General features: G+C 44.2%; 2 protein-coding genes across 2 annotated transcripts in view; both read left to right on the top strand.

The window, feature by feature from the left end:
* Positions 1–3,962, top strand: part of LOC143923544 (NACHT, LRR and PYD domains-containing protein 1b allele 3-like) — a 62,810-nt gene extending 58,848 nt beyond the window's left edge. The window contains exons 10-11 of the mRNA XM_077447302.1: positions 88–140; positions 2,019–3,962. Of these exons, the coding sequence (XP_077303428.1) occupies positions 88–140; positions 2,019–2,291 (326 nt within the window). The 3' untranslated portion in view covers positions 2,292–3,962. The remainder of the gene's footprint in view (positions 1–87; positions 141–2,018) is intronic.
* Positions 3,963–14,402: 10,440 nt separating this feature from the next.
* The window catches only part of LOC143923543 (NACHT, LRR and PYD domains-containing protein 1a allele 5-like), a 51,029-nt gene continuing 49,280 nt past the window's right edge, over positions 14,403–16,151 (top strand). The window contains exon 1 of the mRNA XM_077447300.1: positions 14,403–16,121. The gene's annotated coding sequence lies outside the window, so the exon portion shown is untranslated. The remainder of the gene's footprint in view (positions 16,122–16,151) is intronic.

The raw sequence follows: 16,151 nt of genomic DNA, 5'->3' as shown, positions 1-16,151 counted from the left end.
CATATTAGCTGCAACAAATTTATATTAAATACACATTAAATAATCATGCTAATCTTTCATCTAATCAACTGTCTTCTTTGTTTTTAGGGGACATAAAAGATTTTTCAAGATCAGTAGATCAGCTGAGGAAGAATGATGGTAAGTGAACTTTAACTTGTAAACTGGTGCCCAACACCTTTTATTGTGGATTTAAAAACAGGATAACTGAAATGTGAACACACACTGATAAAGATGATGTTTTCTCAATATTTCAAATGTTCTTGGGGTTCTTGTACTTTTCCACCCATTTCTAAATAAAAAGGAAATGTTATCAGTTTTAACATTGTGCGATCATCTTTTGGTTTTCTGGTTGTGAAATAGCCAGGTCTACATCCGAAGGCTGTTTTTTGGGGGGCGGAAAACAATCCACTGGCCAACACCCCCCACCACCCGGTCAGTCACCAGCCCTGCCGTTACGCCATCTTCACCCTGCTTTGCCTCCTCCTTGGCTTCCCGGCGACTTCTCCTGCATCTCCTGGGCAAGGAGGGGAATGGGCAAATGGACAGGGTTTCTTTATGTCATATGTGTATGCGTATATATAGGTGTATGTGTATATATATGTGTGTGTAATATATATATATATATATATATATATATATACAATAAATTACCAAAAGTATTGTGACACCTGCCTTTACACGCACATGAACGTTAATGGCGTCCCAGTCTTAGTCCATAGCGTAAGGTTCAATATTGAGTTGGCCCACCATTTACAGCTATAACAGCTTCAACTCTTCTGGGAAGGCCATCTACAGGGTTTAAGAGTGTGTCTATGGGAATGTTTGACCATTCCAGCAGCTTCTTTGGAGCGGTGAACTCACTACTCCTCCACTGCTGTTCCCCATTGAAATCAATGGGGCAGCGCTGCGATACCGCCGGCAAAATGCCGGCGTTTTGCAGGCGGATTTAACCACTTTTTGGCTGCTAGCGGACGAATAATGCCACTAAAACGACGGTAAAGTGGCACTAAAACAGTGCCGCTTTACTGCCGACGCCGGCAGCGGGTTGGTGTGAAAGCAGTCTAAAGGCAAATATACTGTGCAGTTGCTCCAGAGCTTAGTAAATGAGTTGAAGCTTCACTTTGCAAAGAATATCCAATCACATGCAAGGAAAATACAAAAAAGCATTTTTTGCTTGCACATGACTGGATGATAGAAATCAGCAGAGCCTCCCCTCATATGAAGTCAACTCAATTTGCAGTGCACAGCATATTTGCCTTTAGTAGATCAACCTCCTCTTGTATGGACCTTAGATTGTAATCTCCTTGAGGGCAGGGACTGATGTGAATGTACAATAAATAAGTAAAGCGCTGCATAAATTGATAAGTACCCATAGGTATGCGCAGGGGGGGTGCCAAGTGTGGCTGCCGAGTAGGAGGACTGGCTGCACTGCCTTATTGCAGACATTGATCCTCTTGTCCCCACCTCCCCTGTAGCACTGCCAACTTCTCATCTTCCTCCCTCCAGCCGTGCTGTAGAGGGATCGGGGGGAAGGGGCTGGTAAATATGTAATTTACTGGCCCCTTCCTTTTCTGAACCAATCGCTCCTGTGTCAATTCATCACTGAAGTATAATAAACTGTGTTTACTATGCTTCAGTTTGTGAATGAAAAGGAAGCCTGTAAGTGCATCCTATTCAGTCATGTGTGCAGCTGAAGCTCAAGTCTTAAATGTGAGAAATCAGGGGTCTGTTTAGACCCCCTTATATTTACAAAAGCCCCCCAACGGAGCACTTAAAAATTTCAAAAATTACAAAAAAAGTAAAAAATAAAATCAAAATTCTAAAAAACATTGCTTTGCTCTCTATAATTTCTACCATGGCATAGCATCACAGCCGTGGCATGTGCATACCCCTAGTCACTGCCTATGTTGCTCCGTGTTTGAGCTGTGGGGTGCACACCCTAATACAATAGGCTGTGCACACCTATGTAAGTACCTGTAATAAATAAATAATGTATGATGTTCATAATGGTTTTGGGTGCATCCTCTCCACTAGAACATTTTGTGGATAAACACCGAACGGCTCTTATCGAAAGACTGTCCTACGTAGACCCGGTTCTGGACGATCTGCTGGCCCAGAATCTTCTGACCCAGGAGCAGTATGACAATGTGCGTAGGAAGGAGCCTCACCAACAGAAGATGAGGCAGCTCTATCAATATACAACCTCCTGGGGTAACCCAGACAAGGAGAAGCTTTACCAGGCTATACTAAGGTGCAACAAACCTCTTGTCATTGATCTTGGGGGACCATAAATTGCTCTTTAGAAAGGTTTGTCATAGTTGAAAGGCCTAGCTGCCCCAATCACATATGATGTGCCCCATTACTATTTTTTTTTAATGCATGTGAATTCAATTTGCCTCCTTCTCTTTATTTTGTTTCTCAGTTTTTGTTTTATTTTTTTGCTCCAAATGCCTTATTTATTAACCCCTACCAAGAATTTCTACAAAGTGGGGGATCCAAGTCAAGCCAAATAGCCTATTCTTGACCTGTACACCTAGATCACGGATATTGTATGGAATGTTGCAGTTCATTTAATGGATTTGATTTACGAAAGGCAAATAGACTGTTCAAAGCGGAGTTCCACACATTTTTTTGTTTGTTAAAAGTCAGCAGCTACAAAAAGTGTAGCTGCTGACTTTTAATAAACAGACACTTACCTGTCCCACAGTCCAGCGATGCGGCCGCCCAAAGCCTTGTGTCTCTCCTTCTCCTCTCCCCGGCACCGACATCACTACAGCTTGCGGCTTCACAGCTGGGTGTGCACGAGTCGCACTGCGTGTCCTGAATGGCCGGGCAATCTTCTGGGACCTGTGACGTGTCCCAGAAGATTGCAGGGAGGGAGGGGTAACCTAGGCGGCCTGAGTGGGAGCTGGGTACTTGTCAAAATGAGGTACCTATCCCCACCCCCCCAAAACAAAAAAAATGACATGCCAAATGTGTGGCATGTGAGGGGGTCAGGATTACTTAAAGTGGAAGCTTTAAGTAATCCTGACCCCTTGACACTTTTGGGTCGAACTCCACTTTAATTTCCAAGGGAGGTTGCACTTTGCATTTTCCCCAGAGCTTAGTGAATGTGGTGGAATTTCACTTTGCAGAGAATACCCATTAGGCTCTGCCCACCCAGTGGAGTTGATTTACTAAATACTTAGTTTTATTAAGGGAATGTCCCTCGGTGCTTAGTGAGTGTGGTGAATTTTCACTGTGCCAAGAAAACCCATTCACATGCAAGAAAAATTTTTTTTACTTTCATATGTTTGGATGATGGAAGTCAACCGAGCTCCACCCTGCTCTACTACTGTGCTCTGGGGTTCATTTCCTTGCAAAGCGAACAGCCTATTTGCCTTTAGTAAATCAACCACAGTGCCTCCATTTGATACACAAAGTTTTTTTATTTTTCAACTACAGTAGGGATGGATTAGGGCCCCTGTGAATTTCTTCAATTTATACCATTTGTGTTTTTTTATTTTTTTTTATTTTATGCAATTTTAAATTTTAATTAGATTGAATGTTCCCCTGTTTTTCTTTTTTCCATTTTTGTTTTGAAAAAAGAAAAAGAAAGAATTTAAATAAAACTGTATTTTTTTATTTTATTTTGCATCTCATGAGCTTCCTCCTTGGTGATTGCTACAGCTATGTCGGCAATTATTAATATCATATGATAATAGTGGAAAGAATAAATATTTGTAATTGAACACGCATCAAACATCTGATTTTCAAGCATTTGCAAATGCATAGAAAATATTTGCTAAACTATCAAAATAAAGCCACATTGAATGTCGGTTTGTTTATTAAGTTCCCATCAAAATATGTTTCTAGAACACCACGGTGAAAGAAACCGCATGGCTATAATAATTAGTCGTTTAAAAATTTACTGGTGCTAAGAGTTCTACGATGAATTAAAAATGTCGTTATTTGTAAAGTTATATTTTTTTGTCTTGTGATGTTTTGCATATTTAAAATCCATACACTGAGGCGGCGTACACACGCGGGGACTGTCTGCCGAAACTAAGTTCGTCAAACAGTCCGCTCAAACTTTTGAATGAACGAACACGCCCACACACGGCACTTTTTGAGCGGACAAATACGGCAAACTTTGTTCGTCGTACTAAGTCCGCGCAACTTTTGAAATGAGCGGACTCGCCCACACACGAGGCAACAGTCCGCTCATTTCGAGCGCGTGTCAAGGTAGGCGGGACCCGCGACGGAGACGTCGCGGGCTCCGCCGCCTGGAATGGACTTAAAGGGGAACCCCAACGCCGAAAAAAATCGGCGTGGGGGTCCCCCCAAAGTCCACAACAGACCCTTGTCCGAGCACGCTACCCGGCCGGCCAGGAAAGGGGGGCGAGCGAGCGCGCCCCCCCTCCTGAGCCGTCCTAGGCCGCGTGCCCTCAACATGGGGGGTGCCACCCCAAAGCACCTTGTCCCCATGTTGATGAGGACAAGGGCCTCTTCCTGACAACCCTGGCCGTTGGTTGTCGGGGTCTGCGGGCGGGGGGCTTATCGGAATCCGGGAGCCCCCTTTAATAAGGGGGCCCCGGATACCGGCCCCCCACCCTATGTGAATGAGTATGGGGTACAATGTACCCCTACCCATTCACCTGTAAAATAAAAGTACCCAAAAAAAAAACACAACACACGAGATGAAATATTTTATTGCACAGCTCCGGGGGTCTTCCGTCTTCGGGGGTCTTCTCGCCGGACTCCTCCGCTATCTTCTTGTAGCTCTTTTGCTAGCGGAGGAGTCCGGCTTTCTTCCTCCCCGCCGCCGGCCTCTTCTCCCGACTTCGGGGGTCTTGTCCCCCTCTTCGGTTCTTCTGCCGGGCCACCGCGCCTTCTTATAGCTCTTTTGCAGGCGGTGGCCCGGTCTTCTGTCGCCGTTGTCGCCGCTGCCTTCCGTTCTTCTTCTTCTTCTTCTTGTTCTTCTCCAGGAGATGTTGACACGTCGCTCTCTCCGGCCGGAATGCCAGAGCCGCGCTGTGCGGCCACTTATATAGTGACAATGGGGCGGTGTCACATGGTATATGTCACATGGGTTGGTCACATGGGTTGATGTCACATGGGGACTATGACATCGTAAGGGGGCGGGGTCACCATGTGACCAACCCATGTGACATATACCATGTGACACCGCCCCATTGTCACTATATAAGTGGCCGCACAGCGCGGCTCTGGCATTCCGGCCGGAGAGAGCGACGTGTCAACATCTCCTGGAAAAGAACAAGAAGAACAAGAAGAAGAAGAAGAAGAAGAACGGAAGGCGGCGGCGACAGCGGCGACAGAAGACCGGGCCACCGCCTGCAAAAGAGCTATAAGAAGGCGCGGTGGCCCGGCAGAAGAACCGAAGAGGGGGACAAGACCCTCGAAGTCGGGAGAAGAGGCCGGCGGCGGGGAGGAAGAAAGCCGGACTCCTCCGCTAGCAAAAGAGCTACAAGAAGATAGCGGAGGAGTCCGGCGAGAAGACCCCCGAAGACGGAAGACCCCCGGAGCTGTGCAATAAAATATTTTATCTCGTGTGTTGTGTTTTTTTTTGGGTACTTTTATTTTACAGGTGAATGGGTAGGGGTACATTGTACCCCATACTCATTCACATAGGGTGGGGGGCCGGTATCCGGGGGCCCCCTTATTAAAGGGGGCTCCCGGATTCCGATAAGCCCCCCGCCCGCAGACCCCGACAACCAACGGCCAGGGTTGTCGGGAAGAGGCCCTTGTCCTCATCAACACGGGGACAAGGTGCTTTGGGGTGGGGGGGCCGCGCGGCCCCCCCTTCCCCAAGGCACCCCCCATGTTGAGGGCACGCGGCCTGGTACGGCTCAGGAGGGGGGGCACGCTCGCTCGCCCCCTTTCCTGGCCGGCCGGGTAGCGTGTTCGGACAAGGGTCTGTTGTGGACTTTGGGGGGACCCCCACGCCGATTTTTTTCGGCGTTGGGGTTCCCCTTTAAGTCCATTCCAGGCGGCGGAGCCCGCGACGTCTCCGTCGCGGGCCCCGCCTACCTTGACACGCACTCGAAATGAGCAGACTTCCCTCCGAGCGGGAACAGTTTGCTCATTTCGAAAGTGGCCTACACACGGGCGGACTGTTCGCTCAAACCAAGTTTCAGCGGACAGTTTTTCGGAATTTCCGAAAAACTTTGTTCGTCAAACTGTCCGCTGAAACTGTCCGCTGAAGCCCCACACACGAGCGGACTGTCCGCTGAAACACTGTTCAGCGGACAAAGTTGAGCCAACAGTCCGCCCGTGTGTACGCGGCCTGAGAAAATGAAGCTGAAAAAATACAGACTCCAGAATGTGCCTGCAGTGCATGTGTGTAATATATTGTATTATATACTGTAGCTGAAAAAAATAAAAAATATTCCAATTATTTTCTTTGTCATTTTTACTTTATCTCATTTATGGGTTGTTGATGAATGTTGTTTGTGATTAGTTTAGAGGTGATAACTTCATTTTATAAAATTCTTATAGTCATAAGACAGTTGTCAAAAGATATCACCACTGCAAGACCATCATGGCATTTGCATACGGTACTTACTTTTTATAATTAAACATTTAAATGTCTTTTTCAGACTCAGTTTTGGGGACAGCAGTGCTCATCTCACTAAGTTCTATAATGACTGACTATTTCTTTTGTAATGTATACAGCAGGGATTTGCAATTAGCGGACCTCCAGCTGTTGCAAAACTACAAGTCCCATCATGCCTCGGCCTCTGGGTGTCATGCTTCTGGTTGTCAGAGTCTTGCTATGCCTCAGGGGACTTGTAGTTCTGCAACAGCTGGAGGTCCTTTAATTGCATATTCCTGGTATACAGTATATTTTTATAAAGAAGAGGCCATTGTCACCTAAACAGAGTGGTGTAGCCATATAAGGTGGTTCACCCCGGATACAGCTATGTTGAGGATAGGATACCCCTCTCTCTGAACGCACATTACCTGCAATTCTGCAGGCTTTGCAGTACCACCCCTCACACCCCTCATACTTGCTGGCAGCTCTTTTGTTCCCCTGCAATGAAGTCGTGTGCTGCAGGGGAACTTCCAGGTTTACAAGAAAAGTTTACAAAGTGTTTTCTGAAAGGTGCTCATGCTAAGCGGGCATCTCCTGTGTTCACTAACAGACTAAGAAAAAATGTTGCGTTTCAGAGGGCGCAGCCTTCTTCGTCAGGGCTCTGAAATGCGTTGTTTGGCAACCCTCAGCGTCCCTCATTAATTGTGAAGTGAAGCTACAGCCTAATAAAGACGCTAGTTTGTTTATACTACAATGTGTGTGCATAGTGTTGTATTGTTAATTTTTATCTCTATTAAATAAACGGTGTTGCACTGTGAATCGGTGAACTCTGTCTCTCTATTACTATGTTCAGTAAGCAGCAGGGCAGCCACTCAGAACAGGACCTGGAAGCCAGCGGCAATCACTGTAATAGTGGTGCCTGTTACACTGATTTCCATCTTCCATGGGGATTGGCCAGGGATGACACTTACATTGGTCCAAGCTTGAGCAATGTAACTATGGACACTGCAAGTTCTGAACTGCCCCTCTGTAGACACGTTTGTGTAATGCATGAGGGGGGTCTTTCCTAGGGTCAAGCTTTGGGCGTTGGACCGAGCCTACCCCAGCCCCTGTGGTGGAGATTGGAACGAACTTCTCCTCCAAAAGGAGCTGAAGTGGATCCACTCTCTCAAGGCCACTATACATCCAGGCCTCAATGAGGCTGTCAAAATCTTCCTTCTTGGAGGCTTTTGCCTCAGGAGGGATGGCGATATGATCCCTCTTTTGTTCCATTCTGCAAACTTTACCCACTTCCTTTTCTGTGTGTGTCTTTGCCCTTGTACACACGATCGGAGATTCCGGCGGAATGTGTCCGATCTGAGCTTTTTGTCGGATATTCCGACTGTGTGTGGTCTGCATCGGACTGTTTCCGTCTGAATATCCGTCTGACCAAATTTTCCAACTTGCCGGAAATATTTTCAGACAAAATGCTCCGATCGGACGCACTCTGATCATGTGTAGAGAATTCCGATCGGACAAAGTGCCACGCATGCTCAGATCAAATTCCTATATCAAAGCTATTGGCTACTAGCCTGAACGTAGTCCCGTCGTAACGAAATAACGTCATCACGTTCTGAACGATCGGATTTTCCGACAACTTCGTCCGACCGTGTGTATACAACAGTTTCGGACAAAATCCGACGGATTTGGTTGTCGGAATCTCCGACCGTGTGTACAAGGGCTTTGAGTGGTTGCAGTGCACTCTATGTATGCTTTTTTTTTTTTACAGCGGTTCTTTTTCTCTTTTTATCATTTTTTCCTGGCTCCGTTTTGTTCCCACTGGTTGTTACACTAGGCACACCCAGGCCGGCGGGATTCAGATACACTCTGATGCTTGGTATCACTATCTTCTGCATCTCATCAGCCTCCTTTTCTGCCATCCACATCCGGGTTTCTATTCCATCAGCACCCATGACCCTTGGGCATCACTTCCGCCCAGCTGGCCACTACTTGTTGCTGGAAGCAGGTGTGGATGTCCTTTTTTAAAAGATAAAAAAAAAAAAAGGAAAAAGAATTCCAATAAATCGCAGAAAATATTGTTCTCAGTCACCACATCCCAAATAGATTGTACAGAAAGGAGAAAAACCCCCAATAAAACAGGACTTTATAAGTGACTGAAAACACAAGTAACGGATATTATTACAATATTTTTTTAAATACAAAAATTATCTTTAAATATGCATATACAGCATTTAGAAAAATACATCATCACAAACAGCACAATTTGATACATAAAATGGCTCAAGCACACGTCCAACCTGACCATTGTTTCAGGCAGATCCTCCCCTTCTTCAGGGGATTTCTAGACCTTTTACAGAGCTCACTAATAAAAAAACACATCTAAAAATGAATGTATTAATTCACTTACTACTTACATTTAACAGAATATATCATAGTCAGAAGCATGAAGAGACGTATACAAGTTTTTTTTACATTACCAATAAAATTTGAATCTGTCTGATATTTCTCGTAACATCTGATGATTTGAGACCCAGACAAGCTGGTATTCCTATGGCCCTGAACGCCAATGAACCCCAACAGAGGTCACACAAATGGTCCACCCCAACCTGCCAAAAAAGGCCAAATGGATGTTCTGAAAAAAAAAAAAAAGAAAAAAAAAACCCCCACAATTAATCTTATCCATCCATATATATACACATGTACTCCCATATCCCTACCTCCATCTCCTCTCACACATCTACCCTTACATGACCAAACAAATCCATATCCACCCATATCAACACATATAAACACACCAAAAACAAAAACACGCACATGAACATGTCCACAAAAAAAACCCTACCTATACCTATACTCACTCCTACATACACTTAAAACAACTCACATACATACCTGTCACATGCAAATACATCCATATGGCAAAGAAAAAAAATAGTTAAAAAATTATAAATCTTTTTATATATACCTCAACTAGATATATGTCTCAGAATATCCCACTGATCAATCAATGTAGTCTGTAAATGTCCGCCATGGACAAAGCAGCTGCAGCAGTAGAAATATATTCAGCCGACTTAAAACAGCTGAAAAAGAAAATATACATTTAATGAAAATCCAAGGTGCTGTGTTGATCTATCAACAAATAGCCAGACACCCACATACCTACAAATTAAACTGCAAGCATATACCAGTATGTGTCCATACATGTGGCGAGCAGCCTAGTGAAAGATTGTCGGATTTCCCCAGCGTGGCAAACAGACAGCTGATCGGCTTAAATAGGGTGGAGGCGACACAGCACCGCACCAGACATCCACAAGGGGGCGCAAAAAAAAAAGGAAACAGAGCGCATCACAGCGCCACCAGAAACACCCCACAGCTGCGGCAAACAGGAACTCGCATACATATATAAACATCCTTTGCTCAATACTCTACACCGCACGCCATGCACACAAAAAGCCCCCAGACGTGCGCGCCAAACCACCATAGCCAGGAACGCGTACAGATATACGCCAAATGCCACTAAATCTCACCTTTGCTTAAAAAGCCCCACATGTATAAAAATCAAGGTCTGGATATGAATCCAGACCACTAACACATACCTTTTACATAGATTGAAGGAAAGGGAGAGAGAGTTAAATAGCGGTGAGAGGAATGGACACTTCAGGAACCCCCCGCACAGAGAGGCGCGGCAACCCAGCCCCAAAAAGAAAAGCAAGGGAGCGTGGCTCCGAGTCTAACGTGCACCGACACCATCTATGGCCCAATATGGACCAACACAGGGGCCGCCAATACCCAAAACACAATGTGTATGGTACGCGGCCCCTGGGTGCGCTGGGTGGAGAAACAGACCGGAATATAGCCTCGCAGTCATATGGAATCAGACAAACCCAGTTTTTAAAAGATGGATTTGGAATATATTTCAAGTGCTGGGGATGGGGTGGTACGATTATTTTCATTTCTTGACGCTGCCCCCACATTTTAACACTAGGTGTTTATTATCAATACTCTCTGTTCTATTCAAGAGATTTTCAGATTCTTCATCTGACATCCGTTACTGCCCTGGACCCACCCTTTGGGAATGGCGTTTTTAGCTGTACCTGGTTAGGAGTACCTTTTTGAGGATGGATTACTGAACACCAGTGGTCGCTTCCAGGGTTGAGGATTGTCTTATCATTTATTGCGAGGTAACTCTCTATAGGATATGTGCATTTTATACACATTTTATTTACTATACAACTATATATATATATATATATATATATATATATATATATATATATATATATATATAATTATCCTATTCCCCCTAGTGTCCTATATCAGGTGATCTCTGTGTACACCCTGTGGGCCCTATCTGAGCAGATGAGACTTTCCACACCCGCTACATCCACTTAAAGCGGAGGTCCACCCTAAAGTGGACCTTCCGCTATTAGGAACCACAATGACACCTTTCAGGGGGAGGGGGGTGCAGGTACCTGTACAGTACAGGTATCTGCACCCACTTCCGGCGTAGATTCTGCAGAAGGAACGCCCCTTTCCGCAGAATCTACGCCCCTTTCCGAAGGTCCCCCGCTGCCTGCTGGGAAACACACGGATCCCAGAGACAGCGGGGACCATCCTTATTGTGCAGCGCGACTCGCGCATGCGCAGTAGGGAACCGGGAAATGAAGCCGAAAGGCTCCACTTCCTGATTCCCATACCCAAGATGGCGCGCTGGGCAGGTAAGTGTCATTATTTTAAAAGTCAGCAGCTGCAGTATTTGTAGCTGCTGGCTTTTAAAAAAAAAAATGGCGGAACTCCCGGCGGACTCCCACTTTAATTGGATCCAGTATTATTACTTTTAGATTTTGGCTGGCTGTGCGATAGGCATCCACTCTGAGGCACTGTGAGTATTTTTTTTTATGTTGTCCCTCCTTCTCCTTTCCTCTTTCTCCTTCCCATTTCTTTCCCCCCTCCCCCCACCTTTATTTTGCTGCAGATGATCTGCGATTATGCTCTAATATGTGTTTTACTTTATAGAAGACATTTACCAAGATTGTTTAAACCTGCCCTGAAGAGGGAGCATAAAAGACTCTGAAACATGTTAGCGATTGTTTTATATACAATTTCTACCATTGTATATTGATTGGAGCCATTTTGTGCCTTGCGGTTATTGACCATTCCATTCTATGTAACATTGTTTAACATACTCTTTTTTTTTTTATAATTTTTTACTTTTGATACTAATAAATACTTTGAATTCATACTATGTTCAGTTAGCATCTGTACACTTCTTGAGCCTTAAAAGTCCAGTTTGTTTCCAGGGGAGTTTCTCCTCAACATTGTAATCTTCTCATTAAAATATGCAAATACAGTATGTTCACAACTGGAATTCATCTTTACAGTGGAATTCTGGGCAGAGTAAAAATAGGATATATGATGCAATCTATCAATAGCACTTGCACAGCAAGAGTCCTTCCCTTAACAAGTTTCATTAACAAGTTTCATTACCTGCTGTTGTATTACCTTTTATTTTCCACTTTCCTTTTGCTGGACAGCTTGTTCTGTTAAAGTGTCAGTTAAAAGGTTCAGGCAAACCATTTACCACTGACAGGGGTGCTTAAAATGATAAGCTGTTATTCATCTAAAACCTTTATCCCAAAAGGAAAAAAAACTGTAGCCTAAAAAGCCTAAAAAGTGTTATCGGGTGCTTCTTTCATTTGTTAAAGGGGAGCACCACCCAAAAGGGGAAGATCCACTTTAAGCACTCCTCCCTTCCTCCACTGGCACATTTGGCATGTAATCTTTTTTGTCGGGGGGGTGGGAGCGGGTAATTGGTTTTGACAGGTATCCGCTCCCACTTACGCTCGGATCTGTCTAGGCAGTCTTCTAGGCAATCGGCATCCACAGCGCAACTCGCTCATGCACAGTGCACACCCAGCTGTGAAGCCGCAAGCTGTCACAGCCAGTTGCCCACAGTTGAAATGCCAGATCCGGGGAGAGGGAGAGAAGTGGCAGTTCGGGTGACCATATCGCTGGACTGTGGCACAGGTGAGTATGTGTTTTTTTTTTTAATTCAGCAGCTACACTTTTTGTAACTGCTGACTTTTAATAAACACAAAAACTGGAGCTCCGCTTTAATCACTTATACAGTTTTATAACACCCTCTAGAGTACATAGTTGATTAGTGTAGATAGAAGCTTGTTAGCAGCCTGGGTATGAGTCAGTGGGTTACTTTAGGTCAGACTGGAGGGCTCAACAGGTCAGTCCTGGTACCTCCCCCTGGTTCTAGAATCTTGGAAAAGTTTCTAGGAGCTACTGGGTGGAGGCCAGGAGATCCTGATCTGCATATTTATGGAAATCTGGCCAATCCCCAGGCAGGAGGCCTGGCAGGTTGAGTCAGTCCATACATAAGAGGGAGCCCGGGTAGTGAGAGGAGTCAGGTGGAAGATGGATTGCTGAAGTGTTTCTGTGTAGCCTGGGAGGGGACCCTGGAGAAGGGGTGCGCTGCCTCCAGGCTGGAGGCTGGAAGAAGAAAGGAAAGGAAGTTGGAAGAGGGAGCTCCACTGCCCTGTAGTCCACTGAGAAGGGACAGCCTGCTTAGCCAGGAAATTAACTAGAGCAGCAAAAGGCCATAAAGTTTATCCATAGCTACAGGATACAAGGACAGTGTGAGTACCTCTATACCCCCAGGGCCTACAAGGAAGAGGGCTGGTAAGTGTCAAACCCAACCAGTTCCCCCTGGGTCAGTGCCAAAACTTTTGTTATGGAATCCTTTTCTCTGGGATACTCTTCAAAGCAACCAGGTGAGTGGGCATTTTCCAGCTGGAGTCTGAAGGGATTCACTTAAAGAGCACCGAGTGCTCCTAAAGGGGCCATGTAACTGATCTATCAAGAGACTGATGCCACTGCAGAGAGAGTAGAGTCCTGGATCCATCCTTTTTTTGTTGTACAGAGAACAGGTAGCCGTGTTCTCAAAATTCAGTTGTTTCTAGTCAAGTTGGGCATCCCATATACCCCTAGACCCTATCCAGGTTGTTCATCCCGAATAAAACAACAAAAACTAGCCCACGGACTGGTTTCTGACTCTAAATGGAAGTTGGAAAATACGTGTTGCCTGGCTATGCAGCTATAGGAGAACTCAAAAAGTTAGTGGCTCCTTAGGGGGTAGCGCTACACAGTATAAAGTCCATCTAATTCTATTAGTCCATCTAACACTACCCCCTCCCTACATTAACAATGCTGCTGTCCAAGAGTGGCAGCGCTGCTGCTCCATAGAAACAGTGAAGAAGCGTAGCCACCCTGCATGACGATGGATCTACACAGGGGGACATTTATTTCGATTTTTGATTTTTTAATAAAGATTTTGTCAAAAACTGCCTACTGTCTTTTTTTTACACTACACATTTATTTACCTTTTGATGATTGAGTAGGGGCACTTTTAACCTGATACTCATTCACATGGGGGGGGGGGCTGAGATCTGGGTATGCCCTTGTTAAAGGGGGCTTCCAGATTCCAATAAACCCCTCACCTGAAAACCCCCACAACCACCAGCCAGGGTTGTGGAGAAGTCCATGTCCCCATCAATAATGTGCTTTGGGGGGGCAGAGCCCCCCCATGTTGAGGGCATGTGGCCTGGTATGATTCAGGAGGAAGGGCATTGCCCTCACTCTTTCCTGTTTGCATGCTCAGATAAGGGTCTGGTATGAATTTTGGGGAGACCCCACATCGGTTTTTTTTTCTCCATGGGGTTCCCCTTAAAATCCATACCAAACCCAAAGGGCTTGGTATGGGGGAGGGACCCCACGCCGTTTTTTTTCACAATTTTTTTATTGCCGGTAATGTTCTTTTTTACATTTAGCATTTAACCCCGCTGACAACTGATGACTTATCAGTTGTTAAGGGCGTGGTGGCCGGCTTAGCAACCAGCTATTCTTCAAATAGATGGGTCGATCAATTTTAAAATGATTTGAATTTTAATCATTCAAAAAATTAGAAATTCATTAGAAAACGGATGTAAAAACTGCATGTACACAATGGATGTAAAAGTCCGGATCTGTTTGTCATCTGATTTTCTAACAAAAAAAAAGGTGATTAAACGGATAAAGAAAACAGAACACTCATGTGGAAGGGGCCTAATACAGGAGGTGTGTTTACTGACCTGATCACCATGGGGAAAATAAAGTAAAAAATTAAAACTAATGCAGCCATCAGGGACTGATAAGCTGCAAATTATTACATTTTTGTTTTTGGCCTTACCTACACTTTAATTAAAAGTAGGTCAAGGCATTGGTTTAACCATATCATCCAAAATCTGCACCCATAGGAAGATCTTTCCAATGGTTCCTTAATGTATGTATGAAACGTTTCCTCGTATTTTCAAAGGGTTTATAATATTATTTACCCAGGGGAAAGGATACAGGAAAAACAAACAAGTACCAAACATACCTGGATATTACCATTTATTGGTGATAACACCAGGGATTGTTGATGCAGGGAACGTCCCATTTGTCTTCATGGGGATCAGGAACGGATTTACTTCCCCCAGGAGAAAATTGGATCATGCTTTATAAGATTTTTCCCTCCCCCCCTGTTTTCTGTATATGTGGGGTTGCGAAAAAAAGGGAAACATTTTAATAATTCCTGATTCCTCTTGTACCAATAGTACAAAAGTCTGCCCTCATGTTGTAAAGCGCTGAGCAAACTGTTGGCGCTATATAAATCCTGTATAATAATAATAATAATAAATATTTAAACGTAAAAATAATAAAAAAAATACTTTAAACTAAAACAACACTGACACCATCCACTCCCCCCACCCCCTCAAAAAATCATTGTAAAAAATAAAATAATAACAAAAAATATATAAATTGGGAAATATAATGGAAAAAAAAAATTGGAAAGAAATAAAAATAAATCTACTGACGCAGTCCATGCCTCATCAGTGCCACCTATCAGTGCCCATCAGTGCTACATATTAGTGCCACTGTCACATGACATTAAAAAAAAGTATCGGTAATTGGTATCAGCGAGTACTTGAAAAAAAAGTATCGGTACTTGCACTTGGTCTTTAAAAAGTGGTATCGGTGTAACTCTAGTATTTGCTTTATTTTATTGGTTGAACTGGATGGACTTACCTCTTTTTTTTCAACCTGTAGTCGTTTAAAAAAAAAAAAAAACATGTTCGGTAAAATAGAAGCTGACAATATCAGCTTCATGTAGAATGGTGATATACAAAATACTAATTCTATAGTTTTTTCAGCCTAACAATGTAACTGTGTAGCCAGGCTTTCTTTACAACTTAAAATCCATCTATACAGAAGGTTTAGGAAGGTGTCTTGTAGGACTTCTATTTTCTTTGTGGAGACTGGATAATGCAGCAGACAAGTAGTGCACACAGCACAGACACGTGAGGACGACATGCATTGTATTATGAAACTTAGCTGGAACTGGGGCGGAGTCATGCTACTCCTCCTACCTCCATCAGCCTATGAAAATCCAGCTATGGCCTGATTGACAATAAAATGTGATGTCATATTGAAGGATGTGGCATTAGCTAAGACCTCACCTCCACCCAACAAAGTAACATATCTGGTCTTCCTTCTATCTGTAAGTATTTTTGTATTTTTATAAGATATT

Source organism: Lithobates pipiens, unplaced genomic scaffold, assembly GCF_037356315.1.
Source record: "Lithobates pipiens isolate NorthernLeopardFrog02 unplaced genomic scaffold, aLitPip1_a1.2 Scaffold_22, whole genome shotgun sequence".
Taxonomy (NCBI): domain Eukaryota; kingdom Metazoa; phylum Chordata; class Amphibia; order Anura; family Ranidae; genus Lithobates; species Lithobates pipiens.
Note: the sequence above shows the minus strand (reverse complement) of the source record. Positions and strands in the feature narration are given on the sequence as shown.